A 19,529-nucleotide genomic window follows, 5' to 3' on the forward strand; every position below is an offset into this window, starting at 1 on the left:
TCTATTATTCAGCTTCTTTTTGATTAGTTCAGATTGATACAACATGGAATAATCCTCTGTGACATGTGAGATAAAAAAAGTTTTATCTAAAAGCTCTCAGTTTATAATGTAAATGCTAATAATTATTGCTTCTTTTGATATTACAGGTTAATCCTAATCAGGAGCCCTTGCTTACTGCACCTACTCTGATAAACTGCACCTCTCTGTAAAGTCTGGGGAGGCTAAAACCTTGTAGCCTGTGTCCCTAGTTTAAGGGAGAAGTGTCTGGTCAGTTGTCCTCCTGCTTAGATGGTTCTTCTGAAATTCTTTCCTGTTTGTGGCACAGAAGAGCTAACAGACTTCACTCTGATATTGAGGGTTCTAGACCAGGGTTGGGTATTTATTGGCCATCTAGATGTTATGGACTACATCTTTCATAATGCTCTTTCAGCCATAATGCTGGCAAAATCTAGACCATACATTTTGGGGCTGCAAATTGCTCATCACAGGGGGACTTAATCTTCTGCTACACATTAGGGTTAGGGTTTTCTATTTATTGTTTTTTAAACTCACTTTCCCCTGCTCCTTTCTTAACAAAGAGCTCTGAGCAGAAAAAATGACCCTGCCTTATAAATTCATTGCAGCAGGCACTTGCTAGGTTTAGGGGTGCTCTGGCAATGAATAAGGACACATAAAAAAACCCTAGAACCACTGCTCCTGCTTTTCTCTGTATAAACCAAAATGAACAACACAATTTACCTTAAAGAACCAATTGTTTTATAAAAAAAGTAATTGTTAAATTAACTGTTTTTATTTTAGAATTTAAATACTTAAGGAAACAACAGACAGTGAATTTACATTTAATTCACTGTAACTCTGCACATTTTGCAGCAATGATAAATTAAACAACATGACTGTGTAATTGCTACAATAAACTAGGAATATCTCAGGACATTGTACCATAAATAGCTACTCTACACATATCACACCAATTTGCTAAAATATTAGCCGTTTACACTTAATAACAATAAAATAACGGATTTGTCATGACACAGATGTACATAGAAAGGAATAACAGAAGTTTCTTTGTGCTGTAGAGATCTGGTTCTGAAGGATAACAAAAAGACTGTAGAGATTTGGCATAAAGGGATATTCTTAGAGCACATAGTGGAGTGCAACATTGCGCTTACGCGAGCGTGATATTTGAGCTCCACTCGTAATACCAGTGGACGCAAACAGGAGCTGTTATATGAGACAAGTACAGTTATACTGTGTGTGTATCAGCAGCTAACTTAAATGTATTGTCAGGTGATGATATAAACCAGGTATAGTCACTAAACAGGCTGTTATATTAGACAAGTACAGTTATACTTTGTGTGTATTAGCAGCTAGCTTACATGGAAACAACACATGTGCAAAGTCCGTGTGTGTAGTTGAGCAAATGGATAAATGTATGTCCAATGTATTCAGTATAATCAGATAGCAGAGGTGTGACACTATACTCTATATACACAGCAAGAAAGGAAAATACTGCCGAAACGCGTAAGACCTGCTCTTTCCTTTTTCATACCTATTTTTGATGCCCATATGTTTTAATTTTTTAATTTTCTAATAAAGAATTGATTTTTTATATTTTTGTTCTTTGGATCGTCTTTTTCTACCTCTTTTCAGCTAGCTTACATGTATGGTCAGGTGATGATATAAATCAGGTATAGTTACTAAACAGGAGCTGTTATATGAGACAAGTACAGTTATACTGTGTGTGTATCAGCAGCTAACTTAAATGTATTGTCAGGTGATGATATGAATCGGGTATAGTCACTAAACAGGCTGTTATATTAGACAAGTACAGTTATACTGTGTGTATATCAGCAGTAAGCTTACATGTATGGTTGGTCAGGTGATTATATAAATCAGGTATAGTCACTAAACAGGAGCTGTTATATGAGACAAGTACAGTTATACTGTGTGTGTATCAGCAGCTAGCTTACATGTATGGTCAGGTGATGATATGAATCAGGTATAGTCACTAAACAGGCTGTTATATTAGACAAGTACAGTTATACTTTGTGTGTATTAGCAGCTAGCTTACATGTATGGTTAGGTGATGATATAAATCAGGTATAGTTACTAAACAGGAGCTGTTATATTAGACAAGTACAGTTATACTTTGTGTGTATTAGCAGCTAACTTACATGTATGGTCAGGTGATGATATAAATCAGGTATAGTTACTAAACAGGAGCTGTTATATGAGACAAGTACAGTTATACTGTGTGTGTATCAGCAGCTAACTTAAATGTATTGTCAGGTGATGATATGAATCAGGTATAGTCAGTAAACAGGCTGTTATATTAGACAAGTACAGTTATACTGTGTGTATATCAGCAGTAAGCTTACATGTATGGTTGGTCAGGTGATGATATAAATCAGGTATAGTCACTAAACAGGAGCTGTTATATGAGACAAGTACAGTTATACTGTGGGTGTATCAGCAGCTAACTTAAATGTATTGTCAGGTGATGATATGAATCAGGTATAGTCACTAAACAGGCTGTTATATGAGACAAGTACAGTTATACTGTGTGTGTATCAGCAGTGATGATATATGGTCAGGTGATGATATAAATCAGGTATAGTCACTAAACAGGAGCTGTTATATTAGACAAGTACAGTTATACCGTGTGTGTATTAGCAGCTAACTTAAATGTATTGTCAGGTGATGATATGAATCAGGTATAGTCACTAAACAGGAGCTGTTATATTAGACAAGTACAGTTATACTGTGTGTGTATCAGCAGCTAACTTAAATGTATTGTCAGGTGATGATATGAATCAGGTATAGTCACTAAACAGGCTGTTATATGAGACAAGTACAGTTATACTGTGTGTGTATCAGCAGTAAGCTTACATGTATGGTCAGGTGATGATATGAATCAGGTATAGTCACTAACAGGAGCTGTTATATGAGACAAGTTCAATAATACTGTGTGTGTATCAGCAGCTAACTTAAATGTATTGTCAGGTGATGATATGAATCAGGTATAGTCACTAAACAGGCTGTTATATTAGACAAGTACAGTTATACTGTGTGTGTATCAGCAGTAAGCTTACATGTATGGTCAGGTGATGATATAAATCAGTTATAGTCACTAAACAGGAGCTGTTATATTAGACAAGTACAGTTATACTGTGTGTGTATTAGCAGCTAACTTAAATGTATTGTCAGGTGATGATATGAATCAGGTATAGTCACTAAACAGGAGCTGTTATATTAGACAAGTACAGTTATACTGTGTGTGTATCAGCAGCTAACTTAAATGTATTGTCAGGTGATGATATGAATCAGGTATAGTCACTAAACAGGCTGTTATATTAGACAAGTACAGTTATACTGTGTGTGTATTAGCAGCTAGCTTACATGTATGGTCAGGTGATGATATAAATCAGGTATAGTCACTAACAGGAGCTGTTATATTAGACAAGTACAGTTATACTGTGTGTGTATCAGCAGCTAACTTAAATGTATTGTCAGGTGATGATATGAATCGGGTATAGTCACTAAACAGGCTGTTATATTAGACAAGTACAGTTATACTGTGTGTATATCAGCAGTAAGCTTACATGTATGGTTGGTCAGGTGATGATATAAATCAGGTATAGTCACTAAACAGGAGCTGTTATATGAGACAAGTACAGTTATACTGTGTGTGTATTAGCAGCTAGCTTACATGTATGGTCAGGTGATGAAATGAATCAGGTATAGTCACTAAACAGGCTGTTATATGAGACAAGTACAGTTATACTGTGTGTGTATATCAGCAGTAAGCTTACATGTATGGTCAGGTTATTAGGGCATATTCACTAAGCAGACTGTTTTATGAGACAAGTACAGTTATACTGTGTGTGTATTAGCAGTAAGCTTACATGTATCAGGTGATGATATGAATCAGGTATAGTCACTAAATAGGAGCTGTTATATGAGACAAGTACAGTTATACTGTGTGTGTATTAGCAGTAAGCTTACATGTATGGTCAGGTTATGATATGAATCAGCTATAGTCACTAAACAGGAGCTTTTATGAGACAATTACAGTTATACTGTGTGTGTATTAGCAGTAAGCTTACATGTATGGTCAGGTGATGATATAAATCAGGTATAGTCACTAACAGGAGCTGTTATATGAGACAAGTACAGTTATACTGTGTGTGTGTATCAGCAGTAAGCTTACATGTATGGTCAGGTTATGATATGAATCAGGTATAGTCACTAACAGGAGCTGTTATGAGACAAGTACAGTTATACTGTGTGCGTATTCGCAGTAAGCTTACATGTATGGTCAGGTAATTAGGGCATATTCACTAAGCAGTCTGTTTTATGAGACAAGTACAGTTATACTGTAGCTAACACAAATTAACACTGAATTATTTCTGTGGGTAAGGTTACCCACTGCTAAACTACCCCTTCTGCCCCTGTAAAGTCTTTTCAATAAAGATAGTCCATTCAACAAGGTGAGAAGGCAGACATCTTGAAACTCTGTATAAGAGCAAAGTATTCCATAAGAAGAAGACTTTTTTTCATCTTATTTAAGCACAGTCCATTTGCAAGATTGGTTATTTGGGCTCTAACATGGAAATGTCCGTGTGGTGGAATATAACGTGCATTAAGTGATAATACTGAGGGCGTGCCAACGTTTCACCAGTTCTTTAGGCTTGTTGAGCATTTCATTCCAATGTTCCAGCTCTCTGCCTCTCGTGTACATGTAAGGTCCAACCACAACGCGACCCAGCAAGTGTGTTTCTAAATAGGGAAGAGCAGACAAATACAATCATAACAGAGACTGTGGCTATTACATTATATAACTGTTACACATACTTGTGCAATATATTGTAAAGCAAATGTCTCTCCTTAACATCAAGTATATTAGTGAACTCCCCTTAAAGGGACAGTCAACACCAGTATTTTTGTTGTTTAAAAAGATAGATAATCCCTTTATAACCCATTACCCAGTTTTGCATAACCAACACAGTTATAATAATAAATGTTTTACTTCTGTAATTACCTTGTATCTAAACTTCTGCAGACTGCCTCCTTATTTCAGTTCTTTTGACAGATTTTAGCCAATCAGTGCTCACTCCTAGGTAACTTCACATGCGTAAGCTCAATGTTATCTACAAGAAACACATGAACTAACACCCTCTAGCGGTGAAAAACCGTCAAAATGCATTCAGATTAGAGGCGGCCTTCAAGGTCTAACAAATTAGCATATGAACCGCCTAGGTTTAGCTTTCAGCTAAGAATACCAAGAGAACAAAGCAAAATTGGAAAGTTGTTTAAAATTACATGCCCTATCTGAATCGTGAAAGTTTTTTTGGACTTAATTGTCCCTTTAATTAGATACTCAGTTTCCAAGATAAAAATTGCCTTTAAAACAATCCCTGAGAGGCTTTGTAATACCGATGAATCTTGCCAGGCCAGAGAGATTCAGAGAATGAAGCCCATACTGATTAAGACACGTGCACTCTCCTGAGGCTATTTCAGTATATTGTCATAGAAAGGGGCCATGTTTCCACAAAGAATACCATTGGAAGGAGGTCAGTTTGATAATCATTATATTGTTTTGTTTTTTAATTGCACACTCGGAATCCTGGAAGATTCATTTTCACTTGTACGTTTGTTTAAGTGTGACCTAGAGGTTTCCAATGATGAAATATTAGCCCGTCTCATTATTTGATTTACAGTTCAGCTGGAGATATGTAAAAGTTAAAGGCTGCAAAAACAGATGGCAAAGATTTCTGATTTTCCATAATGTCTTCAGTATGTGGAAGACATCCTATGTATTTATTTTTTGCTATTGTTTTTCATCTACATTACAGCAGTGATTCTCAGAAAATGTTCCAGGACAGAGCTAGAGGTGTGTCCCAACTAAAACAAGGTTGAGAGCCACTGCATACCTCCCAACATATATGGCTAGGTATTAAGGACTCAGGAGGTTGAAGGGGGGTGTCTTCTTCATATTGTGGGCGGGGCAATGTAAGGATGCAGTGGGGTATTGGGTGGATATTGGGGGATAATAGGTGGTTTTTGGGCATGTCTAATTTGTTTGTGGGCATGTCTGGGCGGTCTATGGGTGGGGCTAAGTGAAACTATGCCAACAGGGACATATGACTATCTCAGAGGAACAATAGGACAGAGCTAGAGGTGTGTCCCAACTAAAACAAGGTTGAGAGCCACTGCATACCTCCCAACATATATGGCTAGGTATTAAGGACTCAGGAGGTTGAAGGGGGGTGTCTTCATATTGTGGGCGGGGCAATGTAAGGATGCAGTGGGGTATTGGGTGGATATTGGGGGATAATAGGTGGTTTTTGGGCATGTCTAATTTGTTTGTGGGCATGTCTGGGCGGTCTATGGGTGGGGCTAAGTGAAACTATACCAACAGGGACATATGACTATCTCAGAGGAACAATAGGACAGAGCTCAGAATTAGGGACTGTCCCACTCAAATAGGTGCATTTGGGAGATCTGATGCTGTCTTACTCTATTCATTAATTTTCAATACTAAGACAGTAAATATTAAGGGCTAGATTACAAGTGTAGCGCTAAATATCGCTTGCATGAAGCGATATTAGTGCTGCACTTTGTAATACCACGATAATGGTGCGTTGGTTTTACAAGTAAATCACATTGCTACATTTAGTCACCCATCAGCAAGTGCTACCCAGGTGCTGGACCTTAAATAGGCCGGCTCCTAAGCATTCATTCCTGCTTTTCAAATAAAGATACCAAGAGAACGAAGAAAAATTGATAATAGTGGTAAATAAGAAAGTTGCTTAAAATGACTTGCTCTATCTGAATCATGAAAGAAAACATTTGGGTTTAGTATCCCTTTAAAGGTTGGTTATTTGTGCTTTGCTACTAATAGAAAGTCAGCTGTTATTTTTTTTTATAAATGACTTCAATCACTTAGAATATACAAGGAGGTTATAATAGCAACTTTATAACCCACTTGTATTTAGAGAATAGATGACTAATTTTAAAATGGTTTTAGTAAACTCTGTAAAGTGATGGTAACATAAATCATCTCCATAGGCTTTAATGGATATTCTTGTTACAACCAATTTACAACAGCAATATGTACTAGGCAATAGTGGGATTTTTCCCCTCCATTTCAGCTATTTAAGCTGATATTACTGGGGTCACTGTCAGTGTATAGTCACACTCTTGTTAATAGACCCAAACATAAAACCATGAGGAATTTTTGTAAAAAGACACCATTTGAAAAAACTGCATTAAATGTATTTACATACTGCAGAATATACAGTAAGTTCTATGGAAACATCTGAAATGTACAAACTACCTGCTAGCCAATTAAAAATATATATTAAATATTAATGAGCAAAAGCTTGCTTTCATGGAGAGAAAGCACACACAATCTTTACTTTTTGTGTTTTTTAAGATTTATATTGTAATGTATGTGTCTCTCCTTCACATTCAGAATCCTGCATAGCGAGATAACTGCTCTGAAAAAAAGCTGAAATCTGCCTTTCTAAATTCTTTGAGGGGTCTCACAGTACTGACGAGTAGAGGCAGGCTCGGGGAGTGCCTTAGGGCCCCCCTGCAGGGGGTGCTGCAAATTTGGTGCACAACATTTATTTTAATGTGTATATTTATTTTTTGCTGCCTAACTTGTGCTTCATGCCTATTATCTGTCTAGCCATGCATACCCATACATTAAAGTGAATAGATGTTCATAATCATTATTTAGCAAAATATGTCCTATTTCAGTGTATATTAATACAGTATAATTATTTTTCTTGTTAGACATGTTCGTATCAGTCTAGGTATAATGGTGAAAAGAGGTCACCCTGCCTCTGGTTTGTGTCTATTATATATTGTCACCACTGTTTCATTCATCATGCAGAGCCACCACTGATTTGCTATGTTGTGAAGAGCCACCACTTTGTTATGCTATCCCATGCAAAAATTAAAACCATTATAGCTAAATCAGATTAACAGTGAGGAATTTGAAGTGACAACAGAAATCTATTTTTCTATCATCTATAAAATGATCTATTTATCACTAGAACATTACGTTAAAGGGACACTGAACCCAAATTTTTTTTTTTCATGATTCAGATAGAGCATGCAATTTTTTTTTTTTTTAATATTTTTTTTTTTTATTGAGATTCACAGGCATACAAAAACCATATTCAAGTTACAGTGTCATGTGTCACAAATGGTTAATTATCATACATGGAAGTTACATAAAAAAGAGGAATTTTAAATAAATACCTAGTGAATCCATTTATAAATTTCTTTAAAACTTAACTTTATAGAAAATATGACACCCTAGGTTAGACATTCATCCTAGGGTGGAGAGTTTTTTTAGTTTGAGAATAGAAAACAAGAATAAACAGTAACAACAAAACAAACTTTTCTATGTATCATATCAGGTTACATGTCCAGTTGTGAGAAAAACAGGGTACATCATAGATTATTATACATCCCCAATGTCACTCAACACCACCCCTGTGTGTTCTTTCTACCAGATATTCCACTCTCCCCATAAGGCTGCCTCCAACATGTATATCGTATTTTTAAACGGGTAAAGCATTTGCCTCTGGGTAGGGGGATCTAGCGACTCCAAGAAGAGTCTCCACTTCACAATGAAACGAGCAACTCTGTTATCAACATCGTACAAGGTGTAACATTGTTCATACACTAAAGACTTCAATAACCTTTGCTTTAAGAAGCCAACAGAGGGAGAGTCAGCATGTAGCCACTTACAAAAAATGCACTTTCTTGCCAGAAGTATGATATTAGTTAAAAGTTTCCTATCTCATTTCGGAACTGCTAACTGCTCTAAGAATATCACTTGTGTGGGGGTGAGCATGACAGGAGTGCGCATAATCTTGGAGAGCCAGAAGGATACCTGGTTCCAATATCTACGAATTTTGGGGCAATACCACAAAAGTCAGGGTTTGGGTAAGAGCATTTTCCACATACATTTGAGAAGTCCACCCTCCACTTACTCAGTCTGCTAGGTGTGAGGTAGTCCTGATAGATTTGAGACTCTTTAAGGTCAGCTGCCAAAGTCGCAGACCAGGTGTGAGTAAGGCTGTCTAGTATGGTCTTTCCATAGGAAATCGTCTGTATCTTCCCACGCCAGGTATCTAAAAGGTGGGGTAGCACAGCAGCAGCCCTGGAGTTTATGAGTTCCCTATAAATTGAGGAGATAGTGTAATTGTGAGTTTGAAACTGTGCTATGGTGCGCGCCAGCGGTGGGGTGGACCAGAATGTCTCGCAGTGCTGTAAGACGTGGTTTATGTAATGTCTAGCCTGGAAGTAGGCGAATCTGTTGTTATAGGGGATTAGGAATTTTCTGCATAACTCATCAAAGGGTAAAACTGTCCTAGCTGAGTGATCTAACACTTTATCTATATTATCAACACCCGGAGCCTTCCAAGTCCGGAAGACAGGGTATAATGTGCCAGGCTGGAATCTCGGATTACCCACCAGGGGGAGATATTTGGTGTTACTCGGGTCCCAACCAAGGGCCTTGGCCATGGATCTCTACCCAAGGAGCACGTCTCTAAACATTGGAGGAGTTACTACGTTTGTAGGCAGCTCTGACAGCGTGGCATGCGGGAGGAAAGCAGGGGATATTTGAGGCAGTTAAGCCTCTTCCAGATAGGTACTAGAGAAGTGTTGGGTGTTTAGTGTCCAATCTAATACCAATTTTGCCAAAGAGGCCCAGTTGTAATACAATAGATTTGGTAGCCCCAATCCACCTCTCGAATAGGGGAGATAGAGTTTATGTGCCCCAATACGCGGCTTACCACCTTTCCAAAGGAAGGTCCTGATTGTGGCATTCAAGAAGACCACATCTCTCAGCGCGAGTAATAATTGTAGCATTTGTATGGGATATAGAATTTTGGGAAGGGTCATCATTTTGATAACATGAACTCTACCCATGAGAGATAGTGGCATATTTTGCCATGCTGTCAGCTCTGTTTTAATTTGATGGATCAGAGGGGATATATTTTGGGAATACCAATTTTGCGGATTAGCCAAAATATGTATGCCTAGATAGGTTAGATAATCCTCTACCGGTCGAAAGGGGTATTGCTCAGGGGCGTTGCCAGGTCTCCGGTGCAACCATAGGATTTCAGATTTTGAAACATTTATTTTATACCCTGAGAACTGTCCGAACAGTTCGATGGTATCCAGGATAACTGGGATGTGTGTTTGCGGGTTAGAGATAAAAAGTAACATCCGTCCGCATACAGGGCAATTTGGAGCTTGTGGGAGGCAAGGTGTATCCCCGGGAAGATAGCTCTTAGGTGCACTGCTAAGGGTTCTAGTGCCAAATTAAAAAGCAGCGGGGAAAGAGGGCAGCCCTGTCGTGTTCCTCTATGAAGTGGAATTGGGGGGGAGTATAGATTATTTATTAGCAAATATGCCACCGGGTGGGAGTATATGTTAGTAAGGAAAGTTGTGAGATGTCCTGATATACCAAAAGCCTCTATAGAGTGAAAGAGATGCGACCACTCTACGCGGTCGAAGGCCTTCTCTGCGTCGAGTGACAGCAGGAAGGCCTCCGGAAGGGACGAGAGAGTTCTCTGTTGCCTAGCCTGCCAGTGATAAGATATCGCATGAAGGACTTTGCGAATATTTGTGACCGAGGAGCGAGTGGGAGTAAAGCCTGTTTGGTCTGGATGCAGGACGTGGGGGAGTATATGTTTTAATTGGTTCGCTAAGAGCTTGGTGAGCAGCTTATAATCAACGTTTAAAAAGGATATGGGTCTATATGACGCTGGAAGGGTGGGAAGAGCATGCAATTTTAATCAACTTTCTAATTTACTTCTATTATCAAATTTTATTCGTTCTTTTGCTATCTTTATTTGAAAAAGAAGGCATCTAAGCTAAGGAGCCAGCAAATTTTTGGTTCAGAACCATGGGCAGCAATTTTTTATTGGTGCTGTCCACTCAGCAAGGACAACCCAGGTTGTTCACCAAAAATGGCCCGGCATCTAAACTTACCTTCTTGCTTTTCAAATAAACATACCAAGAAAATGAAGAAAATTTGATAATAGGAGTAAATTAGAAAGTTGCTTAAAATTGCCTGCTCTATCTGAATCACAAAATAAAAAAATTGGGTTCAGTGTCCCTTTAAGAAACAGTAATGGAAGGGTATATAATTTCTTTGAGGGGGGCAGCAAAATGTGTCTTCTCCTGTGTAGCCAAAAATCCCGCTCCGGCCCTGCTGACAAGACTTGTTAGATAATCTCCCCAGCTTCATGTCCAAAGTCTGATTTATTTACTCCAGCCCAAGTTAACTCTTTAATGACCACAGAGCAACTTACTGTCTCCTTCGGTGTTCTGCAGCGCTGTTAGGCTCAGACTCGCAGTATCTAGTTCTGTTAGTTCTAACTTGAAGCTTAAGGTATCATTGTAAACAGGATTTGAAGTTCCAAGGACCACAGCTGTTTTTTTACACTTTATAAATCTATTGTGATTCATGAGAGACACTTTGATGAATGCTGAACCTGCAAATATAAAATTTCCAATTAGACAAATTTACTCAGTGCAACTTGTATACATTATAAGCCCTCTCCTTAAACGTATTTGCTGCTTGCTTAAATTCACAATTCTGTATTGCTTACTGTTTATAATGTAAACTCTAGATCATTTCCATGTGCAAACTCAACAGCTGGTAGTAAAACATTTTCTTCATAGACTTTAATTGAAATGATTGTAGTTACTACACGTTACTAGTTTACTACAGCAATGGAATCTGTTCCTCGAACTGGGGTAATATATAAAGTTTATTGTCATTGAAAAATAACATTGCTAAATGAAAACAAAAAAAACTTAGGCCTAGATTAAAAGTAGTGCACATAAATGCAAGTGGTCATGGACCATTTAAATCCATAACGCTTGTCTTTCTGCACTCACATTACAAGTCAGTGGTTAATATATTTGGGGTAAGTGGTCATTTAGTGCACACAAGGGATGAGTGAATGTTTTGCAACATTCGAAAAATGAAACAAATTTTAACACCTTCGTTAGTTTGTTTCGAATTTCAAATGTTTGTACAACATTCTAACATTTGTTTAATGTAATAGTATTTCTAATGCTCTCTTTAAATGTAATATTCAAATTCTGCAATATTCAAAATAGAAACATTTAAATTGATATATGAACTATTGAACTCCTGAATAGTATTTGTTAAATCAAATCATGTTACATTCGAAATTTCAATGTGGATATTCTGTCTAATTATGAACATTCGAAAACAAATGTAACATTCGAAAACCAGAAATAACATTTGATTACCAAATTTTAATGGATTTTAATTCTGATCAATGTTCGATTGTCCCGACCAGTCCTCAGGACTATTCCTTCTACCAAATGAAGTACACTTTCAGCACATCGCCCATACCTAGTGCACGCTACACTACTCATGTCGGATAGCAGTATGTCATTTTCCCCAGATAACAGATGATCTGCACTAAAATTTGTGTCAGATAACACTGACAGATGGAGCGAAAAATATATTTGAAGTAGTAGAGTGTTTGGCTAAGATCTATGATTACGGTATGTCCTAGCCGAATAGCGTAAGATCAGCATGCTTGTTTGCAACCTGTATCCTGTGAAAGTTCTGTGTTTTCATTTTGTAATGCATAATAAATAAAATTCTACTTTAATTAAGAACCTAAGCAGGGTTATCTTTATCTATTGTATTTACTTTAAAGGTGGGAGTGTTTTTTCCTGCTCACTGGATCACCGCTACAAGCCGAGAGAGGAGCTGGGAGACACTAGAGTTTATTGTGTTGTCGACACCCGGTTTTCATTAAAGGATTATAAAAGTAGGCCAAATGGATTATATAAAAACACATCATTTGAAAGTGTATATTATTCTAATTAATTTGCACTTCTGCTTTGAAATGAAGCTTTCTTCATGTTAAAAAATATATTTTTATTTTCACATTGGTTGTGTCTTGACTGAAAAATATAGGCCAATCACTGTGCATCTAACTTTAATATTAATAAGGTCCCGCTTATAGGGACAATTCAGCATAAGTATGTCTGCAGTAAAAGTAAGGGGTTGCTTAAGTCATTTTGTTTTTAACTCTATGATTGTCACAGAAGTGCATACAAGATATCTCAGGACACCATTGGCAGACTGAGCAGTCTGCAAATTGGACCTGGTCCGAGGGCCAATCATGTAAATGGGCCCACCAGTGGCATCTCCATGGCTTCTGATGTGCTACCTAAGCTCAAAATTACAGCCAGCTAAATTAACTAGCTCAGTAGTTATGAGCTGGGGTTGATGGCTGCACTAGCAGTAACTAAGAAGTTAAGTGTTTGTGTATTTCGGGGACTTGTCCCTGGAGTATCTTTAGCTCTGTGTCTGGAAGGGTGGTCTGATGTTCTGGGGCCCTAGAGTGTTCGGTCCTGACATGGAGGGTGGGGTGCCCTGGGGGGGTCTGTCACTGTGGGGGCCATGGAGTTTGGGGACTAGCATTAGAGGCTGTGGCCCTGTCTCTAAACCTTGAGGTTGGGGGACCTGTTGGGGACAGGGCAGGGAGGCGACCATGCTCGTTAGCATAAATTTGCATACAATGGGTGAGTGTGGTATGTTTGAGTGTGAGATGTGGGGGTCTTCCCCAGTTTTTGCCTCGGAGCCCCCCTGGTTGGTCTCAGTCCGCACCTGCAGAGCACATTAAGCGTCTGATTGGTGCATTTGGTCTGACTGGTGCTCCAAGATCAGGGTATTCTTTCTTATTGTTCTCAAAGTTAAAAAAGGGTTAAGCATCACATTTATCGCAAACTTGTCATTAAGGTTATATAGCCTGGGAATAGCCAGGATGTCCCTTTAAAGGCAGAACAGCAGAGTTCTATAACTACTTGGTACAGAAGAAAAGAACAACACGTCTGACCTGAAATTACAGCAATTTGCAATAAGGAATTCGTAATGATATCACCGTTTGTTCTTCCGCCCTTCTGCCAAGCTCATATGCTGTTCTTGTCTAATCAAATCACACTAAAGTCACATATTTCAGTTACAGACTACTGAAGAGGAGAGACACAGATGAAACAAGACAGATACAATTAAAAGGCACGAAGTCCAGAAAAACAAATTCATATTAAATAACATTAAACATAGTTCATTGTAAAAATAATAATAAAAAATATCCTTAACTATAACAAGGACAAAGAGAAAAACTAAATATTAAACAACACTTTAGCTATTGTGGTTTAAATTCTATTCACTTAAATAAAAAAAAAGATATTAAAGGGACGTTAAATTCAATTTGTATTTAAATATCAGATATTATTAACTGCAATGGAAAATATAGGTTGTTAAAGCATTTAAAACTTTTATTTTGTTGAAGAAATATGCATAGATTTAGCCACCAATCAGCAGGCGTTACCAGGGTGCTGTACCAAAAATTGACCAGCTCCTAAGCTTACATTCCTGCTTTTCAAATAAAGATAGCAAGAGAATGAAGAAAAATGTTGCTTAAAATTGCATGCTCTATCTGAATCATGAAATTAAAAAAAATTGGGTTTTGTGTCCCTTTAAGGGGGCATGAAACAACGTAATTTTAAACACCTTTTCAATATAATTCTATTATCTGATTTGTTCATTCTCTGTATCTTTTGTTGATGAGGATACCTAGGTAGGCTCAGGATCTGCTGATTGGTGGCTGCACATATATGCCTTATGTCATCACTGGCTCACCAGATGTGCTCAGCTAGCTACCAGTATTGCATTGCTCCTATTTAAAAAAATGATACAAAGAGAATGCAGCAATGTTGATAACAGAAGTAAATTGGAAAGATATTTAAAATGATATGCTCTATCTCAGTCATGAAAGAAAAAGTTTGGGTTTCATGTCCCTTTAAAGGGACAATCAAGTCAAATAATATTTTCATGATTCAGATAGAGCACACAATTTTAAATAACTTTCCAATTCACTTCCATTATCTAAAGATGCACAATCATTTTATATGCACACTTTTTGAGGCACCAGCTCCTGCTGAGCATGTGCAATAAACGAAGAATATACATAGATGCATTTGATTGGCTCATGGCTATCACATGATGAAAATGTAACGAATTGGCATTTGTCAGAAAAAAAAATCTACTACTCATTTGAAATTGAAACTAAGTGCTTCTGTATTGTCTCTTCATTATGCATTTATTAATGTTTAGTCTACTGTGTTTAGTGGTTCTTTAGGATATAAATTATTTGGCTGTAGGTTCGGTGGGGTGTGTTGGGTGGGACGGTCCTCCCCCTCAAATTTTTTTTTTCTCTTCTCTCTCCTCCCCCACTTTTCCTACCTCTTTGATTATATTCCTCCTTTCTTAAGAGTATTGTAAATTGTTATAGACTGCAGTCGAGGATCACAAAAACAAGGAACTTTTGTATTTTGTTATAATTTATTTTACGAATTGGTTATGTGAACAAATAAAATGTGACAACTATTGAAATTGGACTAATGAGGAGCTGCGCCTCCTAACACTTGTACTATTTTGATTAAATTTCAATAAAGTTGTTTAAAAAAAAAAAAAAAATATTTGGCAGTAGACACCTAAGCAATTTGCATTACTCTTTTGGATAGAGGTAATTGTATTGCTCTGAGCTAGGCAATCCCTGTAACTTATTATTAAGATTGGGGATTGAGCTCGCATTCTATTGGCTGATCGGAACAGCCAATAGAATGCAAGCTCAATCTGATTGGCTGATTGGATCAGCCAATCAGATTGAACTTCAATCTGATTGGCTGATTGAATCAGCCAATCAGATTTTTCTTACCTTAATTCCGATTGACTGATAGAATCCTATCAGCCAATCGGAATTGAAGGGACACCATCTTGGATGACGTCCCTTAAAGGAACCTTCATTCGTCGGGAAGTTGTCGGTTGAAGAGGATGGCTCCGCGTCGGCTCCTTTGAAGATGGCTCCGCTCCGGATGGATGAAGATTGAAGCCGCCGCCTGGATGAAGACTTCTCCCGGATGAAGGACCTCTTCAGCGCCCCTTGGATAAAGACTTCTATTGGATGAAGGACCTCTTCAGCTCCACTTGGATGAAGACTTAGGCCCGACTGGGTGAAGACGACTCAAGGTAGGGAGATCTTCAGGGGGTTAGTGTTAGGTTTTTTTAACGGGGGTTTGGTGGGTTAGAGGTGGGTGGTGGGTTTTAATGTTGGGGGGGTGTATTTTTTTTTACAGGTAAAAGAGCTGATTACTTTGGGGCAATGCCCCGCAAAAAGCCCTTTTAAGGGCTGGTAAAAGAGCTGATTACTTTGTAATGTACAATAGGGTAGGGACTTTTATTATTATTTTTTTTTTATTTATTTTATTAGTGGGCTTAGATTAGGTGTAATTAGTTTAAAAAAATAATAATATTTTTTGTAATTTAGTTTAGTTTATTTAATTGTATTTAATTGTAGGTATGTGTAGTTAATTTATTTAATTAATTTAATGATAGTGTAGTGTTAGGTTTAATTGTAACTTAGGTTAGGATTTATTTTACAGGTAATTTTGTATTTCTTTTAGCTAGGTAGTTATTAAATAGTTAATAACTATTTAATAACTATTGTACCTAGTTAAAATAAATACAAAGTTACCTGTAAAATAAAAATAAATCCTAAAATAGCTACAATGTAACTATTAGTTATATTGCAGCTATCTTAGGGTTTATTTTATATGTAAGTATTTAGTTTTAAATAGTATTAATTTAGTTAATAAGAGTAATATTATTTAGATTAATTTAATTAATATTTAAGTTAGGGGGGGTTAGTGTTAGACTTAGGTTTAGGGGTTAACAATTTTATTATAGTGGTGGCTGTGTAGGGGGGCAGGATAGGGGTTAATAAATTTATTATAGGTGGCGGCGGTATAAGGGGGGCAGGATAGGGGTCAATAGGTATTATGTAGGTGGCGGCGGGGTCCGGGAGTGGCGGTTTAGGGGTTAACATATTTATTATAGTTGTGGCGGGGTCCGGGAGCGGCAGTTTAGGGGTTAACATATATATTATAGTTGCGGCGGGGTCCGGGAGTGGAGGTTTAGGGGTTAAACAATTTATTTGGTTGCAGCGGGGTCCGGGATCGGCAGGATAGGGGTTAATAAGTTTATGTAGGTGGTGGCGGTATAGGGGGCGTCAGATTAGGGGTTAATAGGTATAATGTAGGTGGCGGCGGGGTCTGGGAGTGGCGGTTTAGGGGTTAATATATTTATTATAGTTGCGGCGGGGTCTAAGAGCGGCGGTTTAGGGGTTAATAACTTTATTTAGTTGCGGGGGGCTCTGGGGGCGCCGGTATAGGGGGTAGAATAGTATAGTATAGTGTGAGTGCTTAGTGACAGGGGTATCAATAAAGCTGTAAAAAAGCCAAAGAGCAGCGAGATTGATGAGTGATAACTATCACAGTCCGATTCTCAGCGCCCCGTACTTGGTGCGCTGCTTTTTGACAGCTTTATTGATAACTTTGGCGAGCGTATTCAGGTCCGCGGCGGAGATGTGAGGTGAGCTTAAGCGAGCGTATTGCAGGTAAGTAGACAGCTTCATAACTAGAGGCCCATGTATCTAAGCCTCTGCAGACAGCCCCCTTATGTCAGTTCTTTTGACAGACTTGCATGTGAGCCAATTAGTGCTGAGTCATAAATAAGTTCACGTGAGTGAGCACAATGTTATCTATATGGCACAGGTGAACTAGCGCTGTCTAGATGTGAAAAACATTCAAAATGCACTGAGATAAGAGGCGGCCTGCCTACCTAGGTTTAGCTTTGAACAACGAATACCAAGAGTACAAAGCAAATTTGATGATAAAAGTAAAATGGAAAGTTATTTAAAATTGTATGCCCTATCTGAATCATGAAAGTTTAATTTTGACTTGACTGTCCCTTTAACGTATGTTCCTGCACTGAATAAAAAAACATTTTCTTGTCAGGCTTGCACCAGTAGCGCTGTGGGAGCGGTCCTTATCAGCCAATAAACATTGACAGAAAGTACCTCAACTGATATTGCTGTATTAGTAAATATTTTTCAGACAAAAAAATATTAACTTATTTGAATGCTACTTTCATAAGGATGATACATTTTTTGATTACAATATCGCTGTGAGACAATTTATACACAATCAGATATTGGGATACAATCTCAGATGACTGCTGCAAATAAATATTTGTTTGTAGTTACAGTTGCTTTAAATACCAGTGGTTTATGTTTGTTATTACAATTGGCTCCCCCCCCAAAAAAAATCCAACCAGAGCTAATCACAGTTTATATTTGAATTTTCCATTAGTAGCTCAAATAAATATTGCGCTCGGTGTATAATTTAATTAGTGCGACAAAAACGACAGTAATTAGGTCAGTGATAGAGGGCAATAAGGCTGAAATGCAGTAGTAATTAGTCCTGGGTTACTAAACTTCATGCACAGAAAAATCTGATGACATTTTCAACATATCTATCAAGCCGAGCTCACAGCGAGTCAGCAGTTTGCTTCTACTGTAAACCATCTTAAACATAAATCATAGCTTAGATCAGGGAGGTCCAACTGGCGCCCCATATGTCAAATGCGGCCCTCTGCACTCGTTTTTGCTGCCCTTGGGAAAAAGCAAAAACAAGAACGTGTGCCATAGTTTTTGTGGCCTCAAGAAAAAGTGGAACTAATAATGTGTGTTTTGAGCAATTCTGGTGGTGAAAAAAAGTTGGCCACAAGCGTATTGTGCTGATATAGTACCTACGTCCAGCAATGTAACGTATCTTGCTGTCCCTGTTGTCAGTGTAGACATTGGAGACTGCAGTTGGGGGCAGAAGGCATCTGCCTTCATATGGTAAGGCAGCACTCTCTGTAATGATCCTCTGATTGGTGCCGCTGGGAGTATTGGGAGAGAAGGAGGGAGGTGGGTGTGTGGCTTAAGGGAGGGACAGGGTCCCCTACACTACGGAAATGTTTTAGGCAGGGAAGAGGGAGTGATGTGGCCCTACTCTATGAAACAATATCTGCTGGAAGGGGAATCCTACAGTAGGAAATGATGATCGTGGATGGTGAAGGGACCCCTACACTACAGAAAAAGATAAATCAAACCATAACTTTTAAATAAAAAAATGAAACAAAAAAGTAAAAGGTTTGTTACTGGCAGACTGGCTGCCAGTAACAAATATGGCAATAGGAGGGTTAGATCAGGGAAGTATGGAGGGTGAGAAGTGATCTACACTACAGAAATAAAAAATATTATTTAAAAATACATAAATAAATAAAATCCCTAAACTGCATACTGGCAGACTTTTTGCCAGTACCTAAGATGGTGGTAACGAGTATGGGAGGGGGAAAGCTGTTTGGGAAGGATCAGGTAGGGATTCGGGTGTGGGAGGTGTCAGGTGGGAGGGTAATCACTACACTAGAGCAAATATTAACCTTACAAGATAACTGATTAACCAGATTAATTTCAGAAGTGTGGTGTTCAGCTGCAATTAGCTTGCCAAAAACTAATGACATGTCTGCTATTTCTGAACAAAAGGGATCC

General features: G+C 38.1%; 1 protein-coding gene across 4 annotated transcripts in view; it reads right to left on the reverse strand.

Moving 5' to 3' along the window:
• Positions 1–768: 768 nt before the first annotated feature.
• LOC128639848 (synaptotagmin-15) overlaps positions 769–19,529 on the reverse strand; it is a 50,647-nt gene continuing 31,886 nt past the window's right edge. For 2 of the 4 annotated variants that reach the window (XM_053692062.1, XM_053692059.1), the window contains exons 7-8: positions 11,349–11,531; positions 769–4,779 (exon numbers count right to left, since the gene is read on the reverse strand). In XM_053692062.1, the coding sequence (XP_053548037.1) occupies positions 4,643–4,779; positions 11,349–11,531 (320 nt within the window). In that variant the 3' untranslated portion in view covers positions 769–4,642. The other 2 variants (XR_008399267.1, XM_053692060.1) reach the window with 2 other exon arrangements.

The sequence above is a fragment of the Bombina bombina genome, chromosome 9 (genome assembly GCF_027579735.1).
Source record: "Bombina bombina isolate aBomBom1 chromosome 9, aBomBom1.pri, whole genome shotgun sequence".
Taxonomy (NCBI): domain Eukaryota; kingdom Metazoa; phylum Chordata; class Amphibia; order Anura; family Bombinatoridae; genus Bombina; species Bombina bombina.